Below are 21,853 nucleotides of genomic sequence, written 5' to 3' on the forward strand. Positions count from 1 at the left end.
TGTAGGATTTAAGATAATCCTGGTTGTCAATTATCGAGTCCCCAGGTCGTGGAATCTCGCGTCGTCCTCCGGGAAGATGAAGCACCGCGTCGACACAGGTCGGGTCCGTTCTGCCTTTTAGGTGAGGCGGACGGGGTCCGTTAGTGATTGGCCGATCGGGTACGATACCCGACTGGAGTATTACCATGTCGGAAGTAACCGCATCGAGTCGTGTCACCGGTCCCCGTGGCACTGTTTAAAGCACTTTATACGAAATACCGACCGTTATACGTTCCCCGCACGATAACAGCTCGACAAAAAATGCTCGGCGTCCTGAGGGGACCCGAACTGAAGGTGTTCCAATTAGTAGATACGAAACGCTGGAGGAGCGTTTTATCGCGCAACATTTCCCGACCAGTTCCTTAGACGCGTCGTGTGTTGCACGCACGCAAGTCGGCTCGTCGCAAGTCGCTTCCCTCGAATCACCGATTTGCATAGCACGCAACGTGAAATCGAATTAGCTGGACGCGTAAATGGGCCCCCCTTGCCTCGCCCCCTCCGGGTATATTGGCTCGTTTGTCGTTAACGCGAAGCCTCTTCTCGCTTCGATTCGCCGGTCCCGATCTCACGGCCCGCTGACACTGAGACAACGGGCCCCGTTGAAGCAAGGGATTGGGGAAGAAGGGGGGGAGGCTCGAGTCTTTTAGCTAATCGCGAAACATCGCCAAGTATCAACGACGAATCGGGACACCGTATCCGCGGTGGAAACTTCGCCCACGGTCTCTTACTCCGGAGGGGATACCGGCAGTCTGTTCCCAGGTGAAGGTAATCATATTCCGCGTTCCACGGTAATGGTGAACGAACGCAGCCTCCGGGCTCTAACGGAACCTCTGGCACCAGCACCCCATTTCATCGGACCTGTGGGTGCACCTACCTGCACCTTATACTCGAGTCAAACTCCTATGCGGCTGCAATTATCGCGCGAACAGCTGTTATCCTGAGTAGGAGCGGTTCGACGATCGTTATCAGACTGTTGTGTTTCTAACTGCGGTTTCTAGCTGTCCTCTTATCCTATTGGTTAATATAAATTCCGCGATTAGCCTGCAGTATACCTGGCGATACGGTGGTGGTCTAAAAAACAGTTTAAGAGATGAATATAATAACGTTGTGAAAGTATATTTTGTAATCAGCCCAGTCTTAGGGTTTATGAGAGGATAATGGTAATAGCATAATGGCCTGTACGGGAAGAAAGATGAGCAGTTTAGAATATTTCTAATATCTAACAGATGGCTTCAACATATTTCTTGATTTACTACGAAATAACAATAACGGGAACGTTAAATTTATTTTCGTTTTCTTTGGATTCCCTTCAAATAAATACATGCCTGTCGCAGGCTCTAGTATAAGGTAGTTAATATACACAGATATTAATTAAAGACGTAGTTCTAAACGAGCATAAGCCATACTGACCGACTGATTTATGGAAATTAAACCGTTCTCAGGTTTCTGATTCATATTAACATTGATTCATCGTGAAAGGTTAATAAATCTAACAAAATTTATAGCATCGTTATCTTATATTAGTGACAAGATATTATTAGATTATCTGAGTATAAAGAATTTATTACCCCCAGTTCATTAATGTTCATAAATTTCAAATGAATCAGAAATAAGTACATTCTCAATCTCTTTAAACTACATTCAAACTTTTGAACAATTTGGAGACCCTACGTACACCCATGATCTCATTAAACTTCACAGTTACCGAAAAACCATTATAAAACAAATTTAAGAAACGAAAATGACCAAGTAACAAATTTCCTTCCAAACTCTTCGAGAACGTCGGCTAGTCGTAATAATTGATTTAACTTTCCGGGTACCTATATTTCCTTTAATACAAGACACCATATCGTCTAAACCTCGTTTCAGCTATCGCCCTAAGTGGCTGAAGCATCTGCCGGCGGCAGTTAACTGCGCGGAACCACGGGGCTCCGCCGGTTCGCGATCGAATCAGAATTCAATTTCGCCGGCCAGGGTCGTAACCGTGTAACTACGTTACATGCGATAAAACCCGGGGAGGATTTAATTCCGACACGTGAAATCAGCCGTGATTCCCGATTAACCGGTCGAATATACCATTTCACCCGGCCGCCGCCACCCGTGTTTCGTTCATCACGCGTCATTACGCCCGCAGCGCGGCCGGCTACCCGTTCCGTGGCGATCTTCCATATCGCCTCGTGAAATCGGCCTTAAGTTTGCGGAACGGCCGTATCGAGAGCGCAAGTGAAATTAGTCGCGGTTCGACGAGTGCGGCCACAACCGGGTCCCGAAGCGAAGAACGAAAGTAACGCGACTCGCGACGAATCAGGGTGAATCAAGCACCGGTTGATGCCCGTTGGATCCCGAAGAAAGGGAAACATCGGCCCCGAGAAGGGGGGAAAAAAAGGGAAACGGATCGAAGCGTGGCCGATACTCGCCTCCGCTTAAAACAACGCCATTCGCATTCTCTATTCACGACGCGTCAACGCGTGGGTGTGTCCTTTCTTACTTGTTACAGCGTAACGGCGTTCACGGTTCTGTTAACGAACACAGAGGCCCGTGAGAATGCGATAATAGCACGGGGATTCATTGAATGTCGAAGGGAAATAGGCACGAGTAGATATTGGCGGCCCTTTTAATTATTGAATTTCAACCGCAACGTATGTTGAGAGGGTACTGAACATCTTCAGAGTCAGTGGAAAGGATGTAATTGACTCTTCGGACAGTATTGAACGATCATATTAATTGGATTTGTTTGTAGGTCATGCCCGCTCGTTGTATAACTTCCGTGACTTCGTATGCGTTCTTAGGTTTTACCGTTTTATTCCCAGGTACCCACACGTCAGTGTGTTTTATTCCGTTTTCTGGGTCATTCTATCGTTTTATACGATGTCAGAAGTGTGTCTCGAGATTCTTTAATGGAACTGAGACGTGAATTTTATGTACACAGCAAATAGTAATTGATTTCTTAACGTATTACATACTGGCTGTTATTTAATAGCTTTAGTAGATCCAATGACCAACAGCCAAGGAATTAGTATTGAACAGTTTAATCACAGTAGCACATTACGTTCGTGGAGAATAACAAGAACTCTCATATAATACCGTAACAATTTTTCTGTAACCATGATCTGAGGGTAAATTAATAGGCTTCTTATCTACCACATAAGTACTGAAATTCAAAAGTCTATTAATAGGTTACCGGTCAGTATAGTGTTAAGAAGTTATTGCAAAAAGAAGACTTACTCAGAACTTCACTAATGTCTCCGATTCAAAATTGCTGTTCAATAATGAAATTATTCAAGAAAGATAGTAGTTAACATAGTAACGTATTATAATATATTACAAAATAATTGATACAAAGGGCAAAACCTGAATTCATTTAACCTTCGTACATTATTCAGTAAATCGTTGCGTTACTCTTCCTTCAATTAAACTTGGTCTTATAAGTTAAAATCTAATTAAGATAATATACTTATCTATTGCATGATGATTATGCATATAAACCACTGGTATGCCAATTTAATTTACAAGTTTCTCCGATAAACAATACAGTTAAAGCTTAAGTTTAGTTCAAATTGACCGGAGCAGTGCATGGGGGTTAAAGTTACGATACCAATTTTAATCGAAATAATCCGCCATTTCTTTCGCCGAGATCCAATCAATAATTTCCCTACGTAGCATACCATTCTCAATCGGTCCGTCACCGGACAACGTGCCAAAGCGACAGGACTACCTCGAGAATCGAATTCCAGAAGCTTGACCTTCATATCCCGCGAATTCAACCGCCTCCGCGCGACGTCGAGTACCAAGTGCTCTTCGCCAACGAATACTTGAGCGAGTCGCCGAGGCGTGCGCACTTGTCAATGCGCGTTCATATCCATTCACCGAATTCCTCGGTTCAATGGGCCGTATCCTGAATACGCAATGACACGTAGGTTTCGCCGGTTCGAGAACCGTGATACCATCCTTCCCGCGGCGCTCGTCCATCTCGCGCAGCGAAAACACGAGTGGGAGGGGGAGAGGGATTCGTCCCAAGGGGTTACAGGGAGGGAGGACGAAGGGATCCATTACACGATCCTACGGCAAGTGGCGTGCCAGCGATTTGAACGGGGGAACAGGCGAGCTTAGGTGTCACGAGCCACGTTCCTTCCACTCGATCGCAATGAGCCGCCGCTGGAGGAAGCACGGGACGACCGGGGAAAGATGAAGTCGACGGGTAGAAGAGAAACTACCCACGCTGTTTTATCTCGGTGGCCCTTTGTATTAAGCCGCTGTCGCAACTGGTATGCGCCGGCTTCACCGAAGTCCACCTTCTCCTTCCTGTCGATCCCTCTTTTTGCTCCTCGACTCACCTTCCCCCCTCATCCCTCCACCCGATAGATCTATGAAGTTTCGTTTCTAACATACGTAATTCGTTCCTCCAACGGTTTCTCTTTCTTCGATCGGCGATTCACCCTTTGTCGAATTCTTGCTCGGTGAGCCCGTGGATGACTGCGTGTCAGCCGAAGGATGAAAAAGTTTCCTCGTGCGTTGGTCGTGGTCTCGACAAAGGTGAGTCTGTCAAAATTCATGGGGTCGGTGAAATGAATTCCAACGGAAAATTTGTAGAATTTCTGCGGTTTCGTATTATTTTATTAGTTACAAGAAAAAAGATCGCGTCACGACCCGTGAAGATACATTTCGAACGAAAGGGACGTTAGTCGAGGTCCATAATGGAAGCCATTAGGATATCTACAGTTTCGTGCGATCTGAAAGACGAATCTTGAAAGGACAGAAATTTCTTTACATGCACGCCATAGAACTCCGAGCAACCGGAAATCACACGAGCAGAGCGACGTGTTCCCACGCGCCCACTTCTAATAAATTTACACGTATTCAGGGACTTCTATTAAGCGATCTGTCCGTCCGTTTCACTCGGCGAACTGGAGGAACGATCCGTGTCTGTGTATTTTCACGTCTCGTTTAACAGCGAAACACTCGTGCTTATTCACCAGACACGCTGATCTGCATACCGTGAACGAATATCGCGAGAACTAGCCGGTCAAAGTGCGAAGGTATGCGATTGGCTCGCGTCCAGACCGTAGTTACCCGCACGTCCAGCTGTCGGATAGACTGTTACACTAGAATGCCACGTGACAGGATAAACGCGACCTTAACATTAAACGGAGGAGAACGTGCAACGGCTTGTGTTACACTTTGCGAGTTCATGGGCTCGACGATAATAATAGAAAACATGACTAATCGATGGCCAAGATCTCTGACTTCCGTTTCGCGGGAATTCTTTTCTGATTACTCTTCAAACGATCGCCAGCATATCTTGCTCAGTGCGAAAATATCAGAACTAGATGATTTAAGAATATTATATAGTATTTATAAATACGATTAGTAATTTGTGTTAGTAATTCTTCAGTTACATTTTTATGCAGAAATCAGAGTATGTGTGTACACCGATGAGCAAACTCGGCTTCCACTAGGGGAAAAAATGGCGTAGAAGGAAAGTCTTCCAGCACTTGGTAAATTTATTCCAGGTAGTGAAATAAATGGTAAATCGAATATTAATTTAGCATACATATTTTTAATCATAGTTGGAAATTTTACACCCAATACCGAAAAGAATGCAATTTAAGAAATTGATAATTTATAAGGAAGGTATATCGTTTATAATTCGCGTATTTTAAACGTAACCGAATACTTCAGGTTTTCGACCATACTACTTTCAAAAATCCAGTTATTTGTATTAATTAAAAAATTTATAATTCACATGTCGTGTATTATGTGCGTTAAACCTTTCATTCTCAAGTTATTTAAAAATTACCAAAGAAATATTTTGTCGTATTTTTGTGTATATTATATTACATACAATGGATTCACATTTAACAAGAACATGTTAACATTTTGAAACTGTATAAGGCCATTTTTGGTTTGTTGTCATTTGACAACATTTTTACTTTTATCACAGTTACGTGTAATAATTCTCATTATAATGTTATTATATATAATAAAACTCCATTTTGTTCTTACTTTTGATCAATAAATCTTCTCGACATATTTGAAAGAAAATAAAAGTTTTGTAAGTTTCTATTGTATTTATAACAATGCTCAACACGTGAATACCATAAAATGAGATAAAGAACCATTAATGTTTTATTCTACCGATAAGCTTTTAAATGCACATTCAAATTTATGCTATACCATCTATACAAGATTAGAGGAAACTATTACTAATATATTATTTCATAATTTCGAATACGTAGCCATATGGCAATACTGAGAACGAAAAGGTTAAAACTCGGTAATATTTTTCATTTCACGGAAACATAATATAGTTGAGAAAATAAAACAATAGTTACACGCTGTAGAAATGAATAGTATATTAATTTTAAGAAAATAATTTGTTCAGCAACACATATGTCGTCTGAAATATACTTTCGTGGAAGTTTGTCTGGTCCGAGATGTTATTATTAGAAGTTTCACGTTGAAAATAGTACAGACGCGGACATAAAATGATACGGTTAAGTGAAATCAACTAACGGCATATTTTTCGTGGTTTCAGGAAACGGAAGAAGTGCGCCGACATGTCGGCCTTGAGCGCCGGGCCTTGTCGACCCGGGATTATACTATGTCTGACTGTTCTACTGGCATCGCAATCTAATTCTGGTGAGTTCTCCGGCGAATCCGTCGATAAACTTCCCTCTGATAGGAACCTGTTTCCCACCGCGAGACTTTTATCTTCTTCTTGGTCTTGCTTCGACGCCTCTAACACGCCCGACGCGTCGAAACGTAACTCATTTGGCAGCGAACAGGTGTACGTGAGATAGCATGAAAAAGTAGTCTCGACGAGGAAGAACGTTCCTCTCGGCTAGACTTCCCATTCTCCGTACGTTCGTCTCGAAAAAACAATTCTACGATCCTGCTGGCATCACAATGCCCTCGCTTTAACAAATTTCAATTTCTAATCCGAGCAATGTCTGCCCAAAGTTAACAAATTTTCAGTTGTAGACCGCGGAAAATTTTCAAGCGTACAATTTATTTATACTTTATATACGCGAAAAATTAGTATAATTTTTATCTGCTCAATTATTATACGTACAGATTAATATTGAAGGAAATAATTCATTGTGTTTCGACATGAAATCGACGCGAGTGTAATGTAATTAATAATGATTAATGATACAAATATTATTATGGGTTAAAGCATAAGAATTTATAGATATATAAATGTGAAAGTTTAAAGTTTATGATAGGGAATAGACAAACATACAGGGCCGAGTAATTGGTATCCCCAATCTATAGGTTCAACAAGAAATTAGATTCTTTCTTTAAAAGTTTTAATATAACTGCAAAACATAATCACACATTATATATATAAATACACTTATGTGGGTTATACATAATATGATTAGAACGTTAATGCTGACCGTCAGACGACCCGTTTTGTGCCGTCATTGAAATCTCCAAGGGACACAGTTCCGGAAATATTAAAATACTGATAAATACAAAATAAAAGAATAAAGATTGTATACAGTTTTATTATACAATATTTTACTACTATTTTCATATCGTCCAATTAGTCAATATAAATGAAAATGTGAAGCCTAAACATATCGTTCAATATATTTTAAAAGATAGGACAATATAAATTTAATTTCACAGTTTAAATGACATCTTTTAACAAGTATTCTGCAGTTTAAACAACATTATTTACCGTACAACATAGATATACAAAATTCTTCGAAAAATATTTCGTCTGAAGCTACCACGATGACTCACGGAGTCAGTCGATATCTGAATGAGACAGCCGGGTTCTGTCAGGACATCGAACCTATCCTCGTCTCTCCCTTCCCGCCTAACAAAATAATGGTCTTACCTCATAATGCTCTCACCTTTGGCATCCTCGGGGGCCCAAGGTGCTTTCCCATGGATCTAGCACACCATATTCGTTCTTTGACGGGTCTCAGGCTCTCGGGTCGTCCCGTTGCGGCCGTCTTCTCTCCATCACGAGTCACGCTCTTCAAGGCATCATGGAAGCCTCTTCCGTTCACGTCGAGCTGGTTTCGAATTACGTGTATACGAATCGTCGTTCTTTCACCGATCGATCGACAGTATTCCATCGGTATCGATTAGTCGTTCCCGCGTGAACGGGACGCGTTGCATCGGAAATCGCTCGAAAACAGCCGACTCTACTTTCACCTGCGTCACAAATTACGTCACACGAGTCCCGGAGGTCAAGTTCCTGAGAAACATGCTTCTCTGATCTTTCACGTTAACAAATTTCCTCAGGTTCCAATCGCGAAACGGTAAAACACAAAATTGACATTCGACACTCGACACGATCGGATTTCTGATATGGATCCAGTCATTCCCATTCCGCTTGTCAAATGACGTTAATACGTCCTCGGGACGAATTTCAATCGAAACCGTGGAACCAATTTAGAATCCATACGAATCGGCCTGGGCTTCTTATAAATATAAATATATGTCGGCGTATCGCTTGGAGTTACCGCACGATGTGAAATTCTTCGAGAGATATCGAGCTTGGTAATTGCTTCCTGGACCTTGGCCATCCCTCTCACGATCCATCAACGCCAGCACAGAGAATCGATCCTGTTTTCCCGCGGCGCGTACGGGGCGAGGATCATTCCTGGAACAACGTCTGCTACCTCGAAAGCGACAACGTGCAAAAACGTCGCATCGTCAATGAGATCTCATTGGAGATGCACCGTTTTTACCACGTTCTATCCCCTCCCCCCTCTCGACAATTGGCCGCGGCTAATTCACCGAACAGCAGGTGTGGATAAACGGTTCGAGCACAGTTGAATTCTTCGAGTTCGTGCCTCCTTTTTTCAGCCGGATCGACAGGCGATCTTGTCCCTCGCGCGAACTGCGGTCCGTTCTTCTTGCACTAGGAGTTTCCCTTTCGAGCAACAGTGCGATTCAAGATCGACGCACCTCGATCGCATCGATCCACCTGGCGCGCGATTTTCTTCGACGTTCGGATTTAAACGTCTGCATTCGGGGAACGGATCGATATTCCCTACATATCGCCGACTCTGAGCGTCGTTCAGAAAAACCGGCGAGTTTTGTTCGCTTCGCAAGCACGCGGACATTGTCCTCTTGAACGTTTTTTATCGTTCGACGATTCACTTGAAATTATTCCCGCCATGGCAGAAAACACAATCGGGGAACGAGTTTGGAATGATTCTGATCGAGAGACGAAACCGTTTTGTGTAATTCCTGCAGCGAAGAATCGCTTTCGTTGTTGCATCGTTGAAATGCATTGTTATTTAAACTCGTTGCTTGAAGTTTTACTTGTACCTTTGGAAAATATTTCACGATATTCTTAATATTTTTAGAACCGACATTACATTCCAAACTTCGTCGAAGTATCGTATCATCGAGTGAATTAATTCCATTATAGTTCGTCATATTCTTCCTAAACAAATGAATATATGGCGATGTTTTGAAATCTTGTACAAAGTTTCCAGACATTCTTATCAAACAGTACTGTACTCAAAAAATGTTGAAATTCAGAAGCAGCATGTTTCTGGACAGATGACCATCTGACTTCTTCCTCGTCCGTGAAATCAGCAAAACAAGTTCCGAAAGATTGATCATTCGCTTCTGGAGCAAGCTTGTATATCTTCCCAAAATCCAGGAAACATTAAATTCGATGAACTGAATCCATTTCGAGCGTCAATTCAATGACCGTTCTTAAATCGTCCGCTCGTCGATTCCCAATCGAGACTGCGGAAGCCGACGCGAATCCGACAAAAAGCTGACAGACAATTGATTTCTTTGGCGCGACAGAACCAGATTTCGAAATTCTCGCAGAAGCGATCTACGGAACGGGGTGATCGGAGGGGGGAAAAAAATCCACGTCACCGGCACACAGCTGCACGAATAGCGGTTCCTGTACTTACCTGCATCGCATCCACGTGATGTTGTGAATTCTGGTCAAACCTGTAAGCCCCTGAAGAGATGGCCTGCCTGTCGGGATGTCACTGACCGATTACCTCACCGTTGCCCACTTACGGTCCATGCCGTCGCACCTGACCCCCGGGACGTTCCATATTTATGTCTTAATGCCGACCAAAGTGTCGTTATCTTCGAGTGTCGTTGAGCCGGCCGAGAAGCGTGCAGCCTCCCTCGACAGCACTCGAGCGTTGTTTCTTGGTATGTCGAGTTAAGTTAACGGGGCCAACCAGTGTCTTAAATTCTCGCTGGAATTTCAGACTCTCTTCCTCATAGTCGTTTTGAATTTTTATTACCTGTAAAATACAAATGCCTATAAAAGTTGTTGAGATTAGATTGGTTAAGGGACATATACAGTATGATAATGTCTCGGTGGCGAGAATTTAAGATCGTGACTGTGAAGCAACGGACAAGAATATTTTATATTTATGGAAGGATATATCGAGAATTAGACAAATTTCGAATGCAGTAATGCTTTGATTTTAGATCAATATTCTGGACCACTTGCTTTATATTCAGTCATTTTCATGGGGTAATGTATCGATGTTATTATATTGCACAGTGTTCTCTACGATATGGTAACATAATTATTATCATTATTAGGTTGAGTACAATCGTATTTTTTATATCTGTCTGAATCCTATTCTTATAATTGTTATATCTTATTATACCTCATTGTTACACCATTGTATTTGTGTGCCGTAACATTTCGAAGCAAATATTGTGAAAATGGGTCCTCACCCGTATGAATTAAATTAAATTAAATTAAATATTCAGCCCAGATTATCTTGTAGATAAATTTTAGATACATTAATGCCTCCATAGTAGATCACAATTCTGGACCATTTTATTCGGATAACCCGAAGGCTAGAAGACACTACTCTTATCGTATCTACATTATTTAGCTAACTTTCAAATACAGTAATACTTCAATAACAGGTCACCGTTCCATATAACATTAAAAGTCACCAACTCCGCGTTATTTAAATTATTGTGTAAATTTAAAAATAATGGAGTATCGATTCACCATCGGTAAACTCCGACAGGCTAATATTGAAACATGTTGCAATATTTACCATTCAACCATCAACAATAATACAAAATCAATTACAAACACTGGTTCCAAGTAATTAAAATCGGTTTAATTACCGGGCTTCATTTGCATTATGTACATTTGTCTGGCGAACGACACTTCTGAAAACGCGTACCGTTTATTTGCTCGTGTGGAGCGTCTCGAATCTCGTGTTTGCACATACTCATGATCGCTAATTATCGCAATAATTGACTACCGCGTTGCCTAACGTCGTTTCGCGAGTCCGACGAGTGCCATTCGTGGTCCCGTCGTCCGTCAGCCACGCGTGTGGACGCCGAATTCAGATGGTGCTTAAAATTCGAACCGTGTAAACGAGTGGTAAAGTAAACGTAGCGGTTCGAGCACCATTAGCAAAGGTACACAGGCACCATGGGTTGTGCAGACACTCCCGCAGAATTAGCTGGTTCTCCTAACGCCTTATTTTTTTCGTGCGTTACATAACGTGGCCCGAGAATACGCTCGGAGAACCGACAGAAATGAGGGACATTGACTTGAATCAAGCCTACCGGTCGTAACGATTTAGTACATTCGAATCATTATTTTCTTTGTCACCGCGGGAACCTTGAAACAACATGGAAGATTCGCGGCTTGACTTCCCCCTATGTCACGCTCGAGGATCTCACTAACAGGCGACATGATTGTAGTGTCCTTAGATTCGTTTCCTTGAGACACAGAGTTGTGACAATAAGCATAAACATACTACTTGAAACGAGGATAAGTTACATCATTTTTTTTATTTATATGTGGTAGACGGAAATGTTAGATTATAGAGACTACAAGAAGAGACATTCTGGGCCCGTGGGTTAATAGTTATTGGTTCTTAGAGACATTAAAATTAAAATTTGTTTTATCCTTCACTCTCAGAATAGAAACTTTATTAAGAGAGCCTACTTGTGAAATATACCGGTATGAGTAAAAGAATAGTGAAAATAAACTAAAAATGTCATTAAGAACGCAGGGGTGATTTCTTTGGAAAGAAGTCATGAGCGCTAAAAAATAATGCCCAATTTACTCATCTTCATGATATCATATTTTCCTAGTATGTAATTTATATCTACACATGTATAACGGTTATATAATTTGTAACAGCAAACCATAAGTTTTTGGTTAGTTGTACTTTCGAAGTAGAAAAGCGAAGTATATTTAAAGACAAGAAATATTAGACACTTCGAATAGTGTGTTTTAAAGGAAATTCATATTCCCGTATTCGTTTGTAAGAACCATAAATCTCCATTTTGGATTTTCAATTCTTAAAATTATGATAGGACATAAGTAAAGAATCGGTATATTCCATGAAACAAAATATCAGACACTTCGAGTGGTCTCGTAACAAGTTTACCTTCCCGTACCCTATGCATCTATCGCACGTGGGAATACAGTTAACGAGGGAAGTCGCCGGTAAACGAGGATACACGGCGAAATGGGATAGAAATCCTCGTAAAGCCAGGGAGGTTGCAGAAAGGACCCGTTGCGACTGGTACTATGTATGTACCCGGCGAGAGGACTCGCGTGTTCCCTCTATCCCTCCTTTCTTCTCCATCCGTCTCTTCGCTTTCGAGACTACTTACAGAGGTGGCGAGGTCAGCGGCGGTCATTCGACGAAGGGTATAACGGAACGCGTGGGTGCAACTCCACCGTGACACGGTTTAAATAATCGTGTTAATTCGTGGCAGGCATTGCGCAAGCCCGGAATCCCAGCTTCCCATCCTGAGAAAACCGATCCTCGTCTTTTCAGTGTGGCACACGATGCACAGTTATGCGACAAAAGTAGTATATACTTTTGATTCGAAAATGCGAAGCTTATATTTAAACAGTGGATGGTGGATAACTGACTGCAAAAATACTTACATTTTTATTGTTAATACATATTATGTAGCTTATCTGTATTCATTAGTGATAGCTTATGGTATGCTTTGCTAACACAAACATGATCAACAGGAGAGATGGGCTTCGAGAACTTTTATTAATCGTCATAGGTATAAACAGGGTGTCCCGTTTAAATTGATCCCTTCGAATATCTCTGAAATTATTTATGATGCCGGAAAGTGTTACGATTTATACCGAGAAACCACTAGTTTAAGAGATATTTTAATTCAAAAATTGGCGCAGTGCTACGAGTGACACGATGTTTACGGTCACAAAGTCGAGGTTCATAAGTACGTCCATAGATGTCGCATGTAATTTTGAAATTAAAATATCTCCTAAACTAATGGTTTCTCGATGTAAATGGGTTAATAATTTTTTACAGAGTGTGACGAGCTGCATTGATCAATGTATGTATTAAAAAATATATAATTCCATTTAAAAAAATAAAATTGACCTCCATATGTCCTCTACGCTTCCACTTATGCGCAAAAAAAATCATTGACATCAAATTATATCCCCCTCGATACCATTCAATTTTTGTTTCAAATACTTTCCGATGTCACAAATAATTTCAGAGATATTCGCAGGGATCGATTGAAATGGAACACCCTGTATAGGTATATACATAGTCTGTAGGTAGATCATATTCCATACAAGAATTTTTTTATTGAGTATGATATGATGGGTACAGGTGTGTTAACCTTTTATATGCGTATTCAATGATTATGACGACATGACACATCAATGAGTCAAACTGTCTACGCAAATTATTATTGATTGCAGTCGGATGATTTATCTGTGGGTTACATCACCGTGTGAAAGCATTGTACAGGGTATCACTGACGGATCAGGCAACCGCTGAATGCGTTAAGAGTACACGGTAAAACGAAGACAAATTATTTTTAATTTTCAAAGGCCAGACTACGCCCCTAACCTATAAACTACCAACTTTTTTTCGGAAATTTGCATGTAACTTGATAGATTAAAAAGAACAAAAACAAAAGAAGTTCTAGCATTAAAAACGCGGGATCCCCAAATGGAACTCATAAGTATTCCAAATCTGTTCGAAGCTCTTCTATTCCTACTCTAACTTCACTTAGAAAAGTGCACTTTATGCTGTCTATTTTATATCTAATTCATATTGTCACATACGTATTTGCATTATAATCCTGAAGTTGATACAACTGTAAAATGTTAAATGTTTTCATTTTCTGAATTAATTGTCCACATTCTTCAGCAATAAAGTTGTAAAAGCATTGTCATTCCGTTACCCAATAAGGACATCCAGTTGTCATCAGAAGTTGAACAGCAACTCCAGTCGTTGATAAATCAACGCTGAAAGTTGTCCCGTAACATAGCGGGCGGCAATGAACTCGATTGGAAATAGAAATTAATTTATGATTGTCCTCGAAACACTGGTGGCGTTTGCAGGCGTATTACGCCAGAACCGGTCGACCGACTTCTACGTAACTTGCCTCGATACCACTGACATTGACATTGACTTCTGGTAGTCCATGAACGGCGATACCTTCCTACCTTCGACGAGCAGTTCAATTCTCCACGCCCAACTTGACAATAACCGTTTATCATTCCCGCAATCATTGTCATTTAAAAAGTGTAAATATGCTTTGGAATGGTATCTTGAATCAGCAGTAGTAGATAACATAGTTGAGCATGGTCGTGAAATGCACGGGAACGACACGGGAAACGATATTTTCGCAATCGGGTTTAAAGAAGAATTATGTATATCGTTTTTATATTAGAAAAACTAGAATTACTATCCACCATAAAGTTGTCATTTCTGTTTTAGCTGTGTACAATTTTTTCTATTGTTATCTTCCTGAATATAATAAGTATTTCAGTTTCGATTGTTATTGGATGAGCAACATTTCAGAATTACTTTGATGCGTTTGATTTTGTAAGCTGAAAAAATATGTTTGTTTCAGTTATTAGAAAAATATTTCAAACGGTCTGTCGATTTTAAAACAATCGTAAAGTATACCAATTTTTCAATTGAATTTAACATAAAAACGACCTTACGATCGTACATTCACAGTGTTTTACTTCTTTATTACGTATTAAAACTCAATACACGTAGAAACTACAATCCATTGTAATGTCTTTTATCAGTTCTTTATACCCAATTATTCCAAATTTTTCCGTCACGTATCATTCAAGACACAGATAAATCGAATAAAAAAACGACAAGAGAAGATTGTTTAGGAGATAACTGTTCGTATATTAGATATATCAATAAGTAATCCACTATTCCTTTAAATTACAACGCGATATGCTTTACGTCAATAATATCCTCCTGACCATTCACCGACTAAAGATGGTGTACGACGTTGAAGACCCATTATTAATGTGCACGAAGCACTAAAGATCTTCGATTTTCACAAAAACTAATTTCGTCAAGAAATAAAGGATTACTTATTGGTAAAATCCAATTAATTAACTAAAACATTAAAGATGCCTTCCGCCAGTTTCTCGTAAAAAGAAAAAGAAAAGAAATTCCCTCGTCATCGTTTAAGAACGCAAGACTCCCATCACTTTGAACGACTGGGGATTACTTATTAGTAAAGCTAATGAAACTCCAATTAGTTGCCTAAAGTAATTGAACATGCCTTCCGCCAGTATCTCGAAAAAAGAAAAATGCAACGAGAAGGAATTCGCTCGTCACCGTTTAAGAACGCAAGGCGTCCGCCATTTTGAATGACTAGAGGCTCGCCTCCTGAGGTTGCGAGTTCCTCGCAATTTCGTCATTCCGTCGTAATGAGCCTTTTCATTGGGCGCAACGAGAGACGAAATTATTCCATCAAGTTTTTCATCGCCGTCACGGCGGATTCCTTCACGGTGGTTGCGGTCGCCGGGGTAAACCGCGACCTTGGAGGACTCTCGGTAGTGCAGAATTTCGTGCACGCGATACGCGCCACGAAGCCGGGAGCCAGCTGCTCTTCGGAGCGTGTACGGTTGATGGTAATGAACTTTCGCGGTGGCAAGGCCGTCGGGGATGATTTCATAACGCGATGCCTTTGCTCCCGCTCGCCTCGACCGTCTCCTTTCCGCCGACGTGAATCTCGATCCCCCTCCACCGGCGAAGCGCAATGGTGCAGTCTCGAAAGAGAAAGACGGCTCACCGACGAAGGCCGAACGAGACGAAGAAAGGGCAGCGTAATCGAGGAACACATTGACTTACATAATGAATCCCCCCGCGAGTACCAAGCGACTTGACCTCGATTATCGTTCATGCAAATTGCACGGATTTTTACCGTACCCTCGAGGCGAGATCGCGTTCATTGTTAGGCGGCGATAAGGGGGCCGGTTTCTCGTCCCTGATTAATTGCCTCTGGAATCCAACGATTTAAAAGCCTGTAGGTACGTCGGGACTGTGTTTAAGTGCTCGGCTCGGTTCAACAGGAATGGGTACCGTTACACCTGTCAATTTCTTCGGTTTAATTCATCGATCGGAAATGCACTGGAAGAACGGATTACAGTTTTCTCGTAACGCAAAAAACGGGGATGACCGAGAAACCGGCCCCGGTGGGGGGACGGCGAATGATCGAGTTGAACGACGAGAAAAGGAAAAAACAAAATTGTAGGTGTTTCGTCGCACCTGTTGCGCGCTGCACCGGGGACAATGTAACGGGCCCGGGGCAAAAAAGCGCACCGAATAATCCAGAATCCGACAGAATCCTGGAGGATCTCGGCTCGCGTGAATTTGCGTATACGCCGTTAATCCCAACCGGACACGAAGAGTCATCCGAGATTGTAATCACGCGTGACACGTCGACACCTCAATAAAGCCCCTGGCCTGTTGGCCGAACGGGCGCAATAATTTAGCGCAGGCACCGCGCAAGACAAGAATCGTCTCGGTGGAGCGTTGCACACGTACGTGCTGGGCCCGTGTAACGTGGAGGCACGCGGCTGGGACCCCGTTCGTCGTGGGACCCTCTCGCAGGAGAGACACGACAGGGCCCTTCCATTCACGGACTCCGGCTGTGCTTCCCAGTACAATTCAATTCGCTGGAAACCACCGCCGCCACTGGCTGCGTGCTCCGCGGCGTGGAATGCTGATTCGCGAATATACCTTGGCTCGCTGCAACACACGTACGGAAACGAATGTCGCGTTGGCCGGGAGCACCTTGCGGAAACGCACGCGCCGCGCATTTCAACCTCGCGCCTATGAGTCGCGGACCGACTTCCGATTGGCTGGCTAATGGGCTCCACAATTCGGACCTGGTCCTATTATTGGGTGGTGTTACGTCCGTAAGGAATCGCTACGACCATCTCCTGTCCCCGGGGATAAATTATTAAACTGTTAGAGTGGTTGAGAAAACCCAGTAATTGTCCCCGAACGTTAGCCGGACGTTTCCACACTGTGCATACTTGGGTCACCGTAATAAATTAAGTACGAGTCGAGACGTACCACTCGAAATGCAGAGATCTTCGAGGACTTGTCCTTCGAAGATTTCTGAACATCGCGGGGTGTTGCGTCTGGACTATGTCTCCGGCGTTTTCTCACGTTGGAGAAATCGCGCGGTGCCTGGAATTGGCTCAGCACGTGGTAGTGGTGGGAAATTATCCGGACACGTTCGGCATTGGATTTTCACATGGAAAACCCCGAGGACAGGGGGTGGAAACGGGCATCTTAAAAAAGTTTGTGCTGGAGAGCTCGGTGCCAGTTTTAGACAGTCAGTCGTCGAGTCACCTCGTTATAATACCAGTCATGCGAACGGGTATTTTAAACATTTAATACAAATCAGTAAAGATTTTAGTATCGAGAAATCTCTTAACATTTATTTCTTCCTACACCATCGAAGTCCCTATTCCAGGATAAATTCCTTAAATGGATTGACCGAAACAGGGGACAAGAAAGAATTTAGTTATAAATTCGCAACAGTGGACATCGGCAGAATTATTTTCTAGCGTGTATCTAGAGATTCGGAAGATTCTTATCTATAATACAATGCATTCTTTATCCAAGGACCACTTCGAACAACCTTGGTTAACTTTAATTAACGGTTAACTCCAGAAGCAGTGTAGGTAATTGAATTGTTGATTAGAGTTATTCGAAGTTGGTCAAAGTGGCCCTAAATGTGCCCTTCTTTCAACTGTTGGTCAGACGAATTTTCAATCATGCACACATTCATCATTGCAGTGGCAATTAGAATTTTCCATCTGGCGACTAAAAACTATAGCGTCTTTGAGTTCAATTCTTGAAGAATTGTTATGCCTATATTTTGATAACGTAAGGGTACGGTACGCTATTTGTGTTCTTATTAAAAATTATGTTTTTTTGAGGCGAGTGAGTACCGTTTTGGTTTGGAGTCATGCTTATGCAGACGTAATTAACCCTTCGATGGGCGCGTCTTCTAGGCTTACACGAGTGGGTAATTCCGTACACGTGGTATAATCGTATTGTTATTTTGGATTAAATTTTTAAGTAATTGTGAAATATTTGTATTAACGTCTAACATATACAACACAGAATATTAAATACTAGTAGCGATATTTTGATAAAAAGGTGCCTCAGGAAGTAAGTTACCACTCCTACTAATTCTTTTAATTCGGGAACAATGATAAACGTTGTATTGCTGTGAAACGTGACGTTTTTGTGTTTCATTCTACGTTTTTGGAGATTCAATAGCGTGTTCAGCATTTATTGCAGTAGCATATTGACGAAATATTGCGGTTGGTCGTTAACTCATTTTCTGAGGTGACTGTAGTTATACGAATCCAGACACATGGTGACGACGAATCCTCTTGCACTCACTGTTAGTACCTACACGTTACGCCCACCGGATGATTAAAGAATAATACATACGTGGGGAAAATTTTGTCGCAATAAACATGAATCTATTACAAAATATAATATTATAACATAACAAGTATTACGGTACAGTAAAATACAAGAATCATTATGTAAAAAAAATAAAAGTAAAATAAAAGTAATTAAAGATTGTAAAAATTAAAAGTTTTTACAATCTGAAAATAATGGATTTTATTGTAATGTGTGATCGTGTTGAACGATTAAGTAACTTCAAGACATTCTGTCGTTTGTATTGCGATAGAAGGTTGTTTCTTCATTTCCTTCGGGAATCTTTTGCTTTGAACATACACGCAATCTATGTTTTTTAGCAAACAGTTTAAAAAGAAGGTGCACTGCTTTGTATAGACGCTGTTCCTTATCTGGAAGGATCCAAACTCTTGTTTAATTACAGAAATCGAACTATGTATATTCAACAAGTATATGTATATGCACCTACAATAGCACTTCGTAATATATTATATATGTAGTGCACAGTTTTGAAATTTCGTGATAGTTATTATAAAATTATAACTTTAATATTATATTATACTGCAAGTAGGTAGAAACTATTGAAAGATATAAATCGTATAAGATTTGAAAAAACCAAGACGAGTAAAAATGTTCTATTATTGGAGTATATGATGATAAAATGAAACTATAAATATAATCTAAATATAAACTATAATATAAATAAAATCGAAACTATCGCCATTTGATTAAAAAAACAGGATTCACAAGCTTCTGAAAAACCTTGTTATGAAAGCCAGAAAAATATTTGTCAAGCATCTTCGCTGGCTTGTAATAAATCTGCCAGGTATGTCCATTCATTGAAAAGATTACACTGAACATGTGAAAACTGCGCCTCGCAGTGCACGTATCCGCGTACGAAAACATTTTGCGCATTTCAAGGAGTTCCTGGTCGGATTTCGAAGAACAATTGAAGTAAAAATTTTTCAGAAAGAAGACCACCCACCCTTTTCACATTCAAATTCCATTTTCATCGTATACGTACAGGGTGTTCGAGTATTTGCTAAGTAAGATGCTTGAGAACGCAAAATCAAAAAGAGTTCTACACACATTAACGTCACTAACCAATGTTTAATGAGATAAATGCTGCCAAAGATTGTTAGCAAATATTTCTCAAAACTATAGCAGATATTAAAAGGGACTACTACATTCTTATACACGCAAAATTATTCAATTATCAAAAGTATTCAATGCGGTATTCTTATTTTAACGCTAATTAAGGACTGTACGATACAGTTACATAGGTTTCGATATTCACCTATGTTCTTTTCACATAAGTGTTAACATAAGTTTTATTAACCTTGTGTACAGTTCTCTATGGATCCTATCGTTTCACACATCAATCTATACATATAAAATTATAATGGAAAATAATACCATACCACTGTCAAAATAATATAGGCATCAAGTGAAGTAAACCTAATCTGCAATGAAGCAACAGAATATTTGTAAAAAATCTATTTCACACACTATTTCATTTTCAAATAAACACTCGTCCCTTTCCCCGTTTCACCACGAATCACGGCCTAGCTTGTGCAATTATACATCATATATAATCGCCGTACATTCAACTTTAATTTATAGTAAATGAACGAAAAGCTTTCTCGTAAATTCGATGTTTTCTATAAAGATGAAAAAAGCTCGCCCTAATGAAAGACCGTGTATGCGTATACACAGATCCAGTACGATTACGTTTATTAAAGAAACGTCGAAAAAAAATTCTCGACGGCAAAGGGGGGTCGAGGATCCAATCGGCGAACAGTGAAGCTTACTGTCCATGCCAAAAGAATGGTTGATATCGCGGGAGGGTGGCTGGCGTGTGTTGCGTTTCTGGAACAATCGAACTCTCTCTCTCTCTCTCATTCTCACTCTCGAGCACTTTCAATCCCAAAGAAATTGCAAAAACGCCTGGCGTAAGAAAAGAGCCCCAGAATGGACGAGAGCCTGGATGCCCGTCGTCGTCTGCGAGCGTTTTTACGGGGCCGCGTGTATCGTGTCTACGGGGTAAAGAGGGAACGCGGGAGACGGAGAACAGGAGAGAATTCTGTATTCCGTGTGCACTCGGCATACAATTCGTTCGACTGGGGGCGAGGGTGTTAACGAGAATTCGCCCACGTACGCTCGCGCCATATGACGCTTTGACTCACCTCCGTTGTTAAAGCCGGTTCACCCTCCGGACAAACGCATCCCGCCGGTAATTACTATGATAAACTGCATACACCAACAGAGACACGATGACTGGTTTCCCTACGAATTTCATTGGAAATAGAGTTCCTCGGTTTAGTTTCGCCGTGCAACAACGACCGCCATTCCGGCAGAGGGATCGGTCTAGGCTTGTCTAACAATGAAATGGTAAGGGGACCACGATTCTATTTGACAAATTGAGTTAGCCCGATGCTTACGACGAATCGCGTGAATCAGCTCGTTAACCTATCCGGTGGCGGATATTTCATTTCCCCGTGCATCTGTGAACAAAGTGATCTGATGGATGGAATATTTGGCGGACCAAACTTATTAATACGATTGATTGTACGTTTATTGCATGAACAAAAGATAGAAATATTAGGAAAATAAAATAAATTTGGACAAGATTGTTTCCTTGAGAGAGGACAGAACATAAAAATGTGTATATACACGTGGGAGAATTTTATGTACAAAGAAGAAATTTTATGTAAGTAGACTAAAATTACGAAATATAAAATCAAATTCTTATAGCTTACCTCTATTCTTGTGCACAATCCTAAAACTCATTGCGTATTGGACTCCAAAAACTTTTCTTCCATAAATATTCTTGCAAGACTGTTTAAAAGTCTCCTATTTCTATTCTCACCCTATTGTAAAATTTATATTATCTACATATTAATTTTATATTATCATATACATACATACATACATATATGTATACACACTATGATCCTAAAAATGATGAAACTGTAAAACAGTACACGTTTTTGTTTTCTCAATTAATTATCCACACTCTTCAGCAATAAAGTTATAAAAGTATTGTCATTCTGTTACCCGATTAGGACTTCCAGTTTCAAAAATTGAATAGAAGCTTTAGT

The 21,853-nt window shown here is 40.9% G+C and overlaps 1 protein-coding gene across 1 annotated transcript in view; it reads left to right on the forward strand.

The window, feature by feature from the left end:
• The window catches only part of LOC107188726 (titin-like), a 65,177-nt gene that overhangs the window by 28,206 nt on the left and 15,118 nt on the right, over window positions 1–21,853 (forward strand). Inside the window, exon 2 of the mRNA XM_015577069.1 lies at window positions 6,575–6,678. Within this exon, the coding sequence (XP_015432555.1) occupies window positions 6,597–6,678 (82 nt within the window). The 5' untranslated portion in view covers window positions 6,575–6,596. The remainder of the gene's footprint in view (window positions 1–6,574; window positions 6,679–21,853) is intronic.

This window comes from Dufourea novaeangliae, unplaced genomic scaffold (genome assembly GCF_001272555.1).
Source record: "Dufourea novaeangliae isolate 0120121106 unplaced genomic scaffold, ASM127255v1 scaffold108, whole genome shotgun sequence".
Lineage (NCBI taxonomy): Eukaryota > Metazoa > Arthropoda > Insecta > Hymenoptera > Halictidae > Dufourea > Dufourea novaeangliae.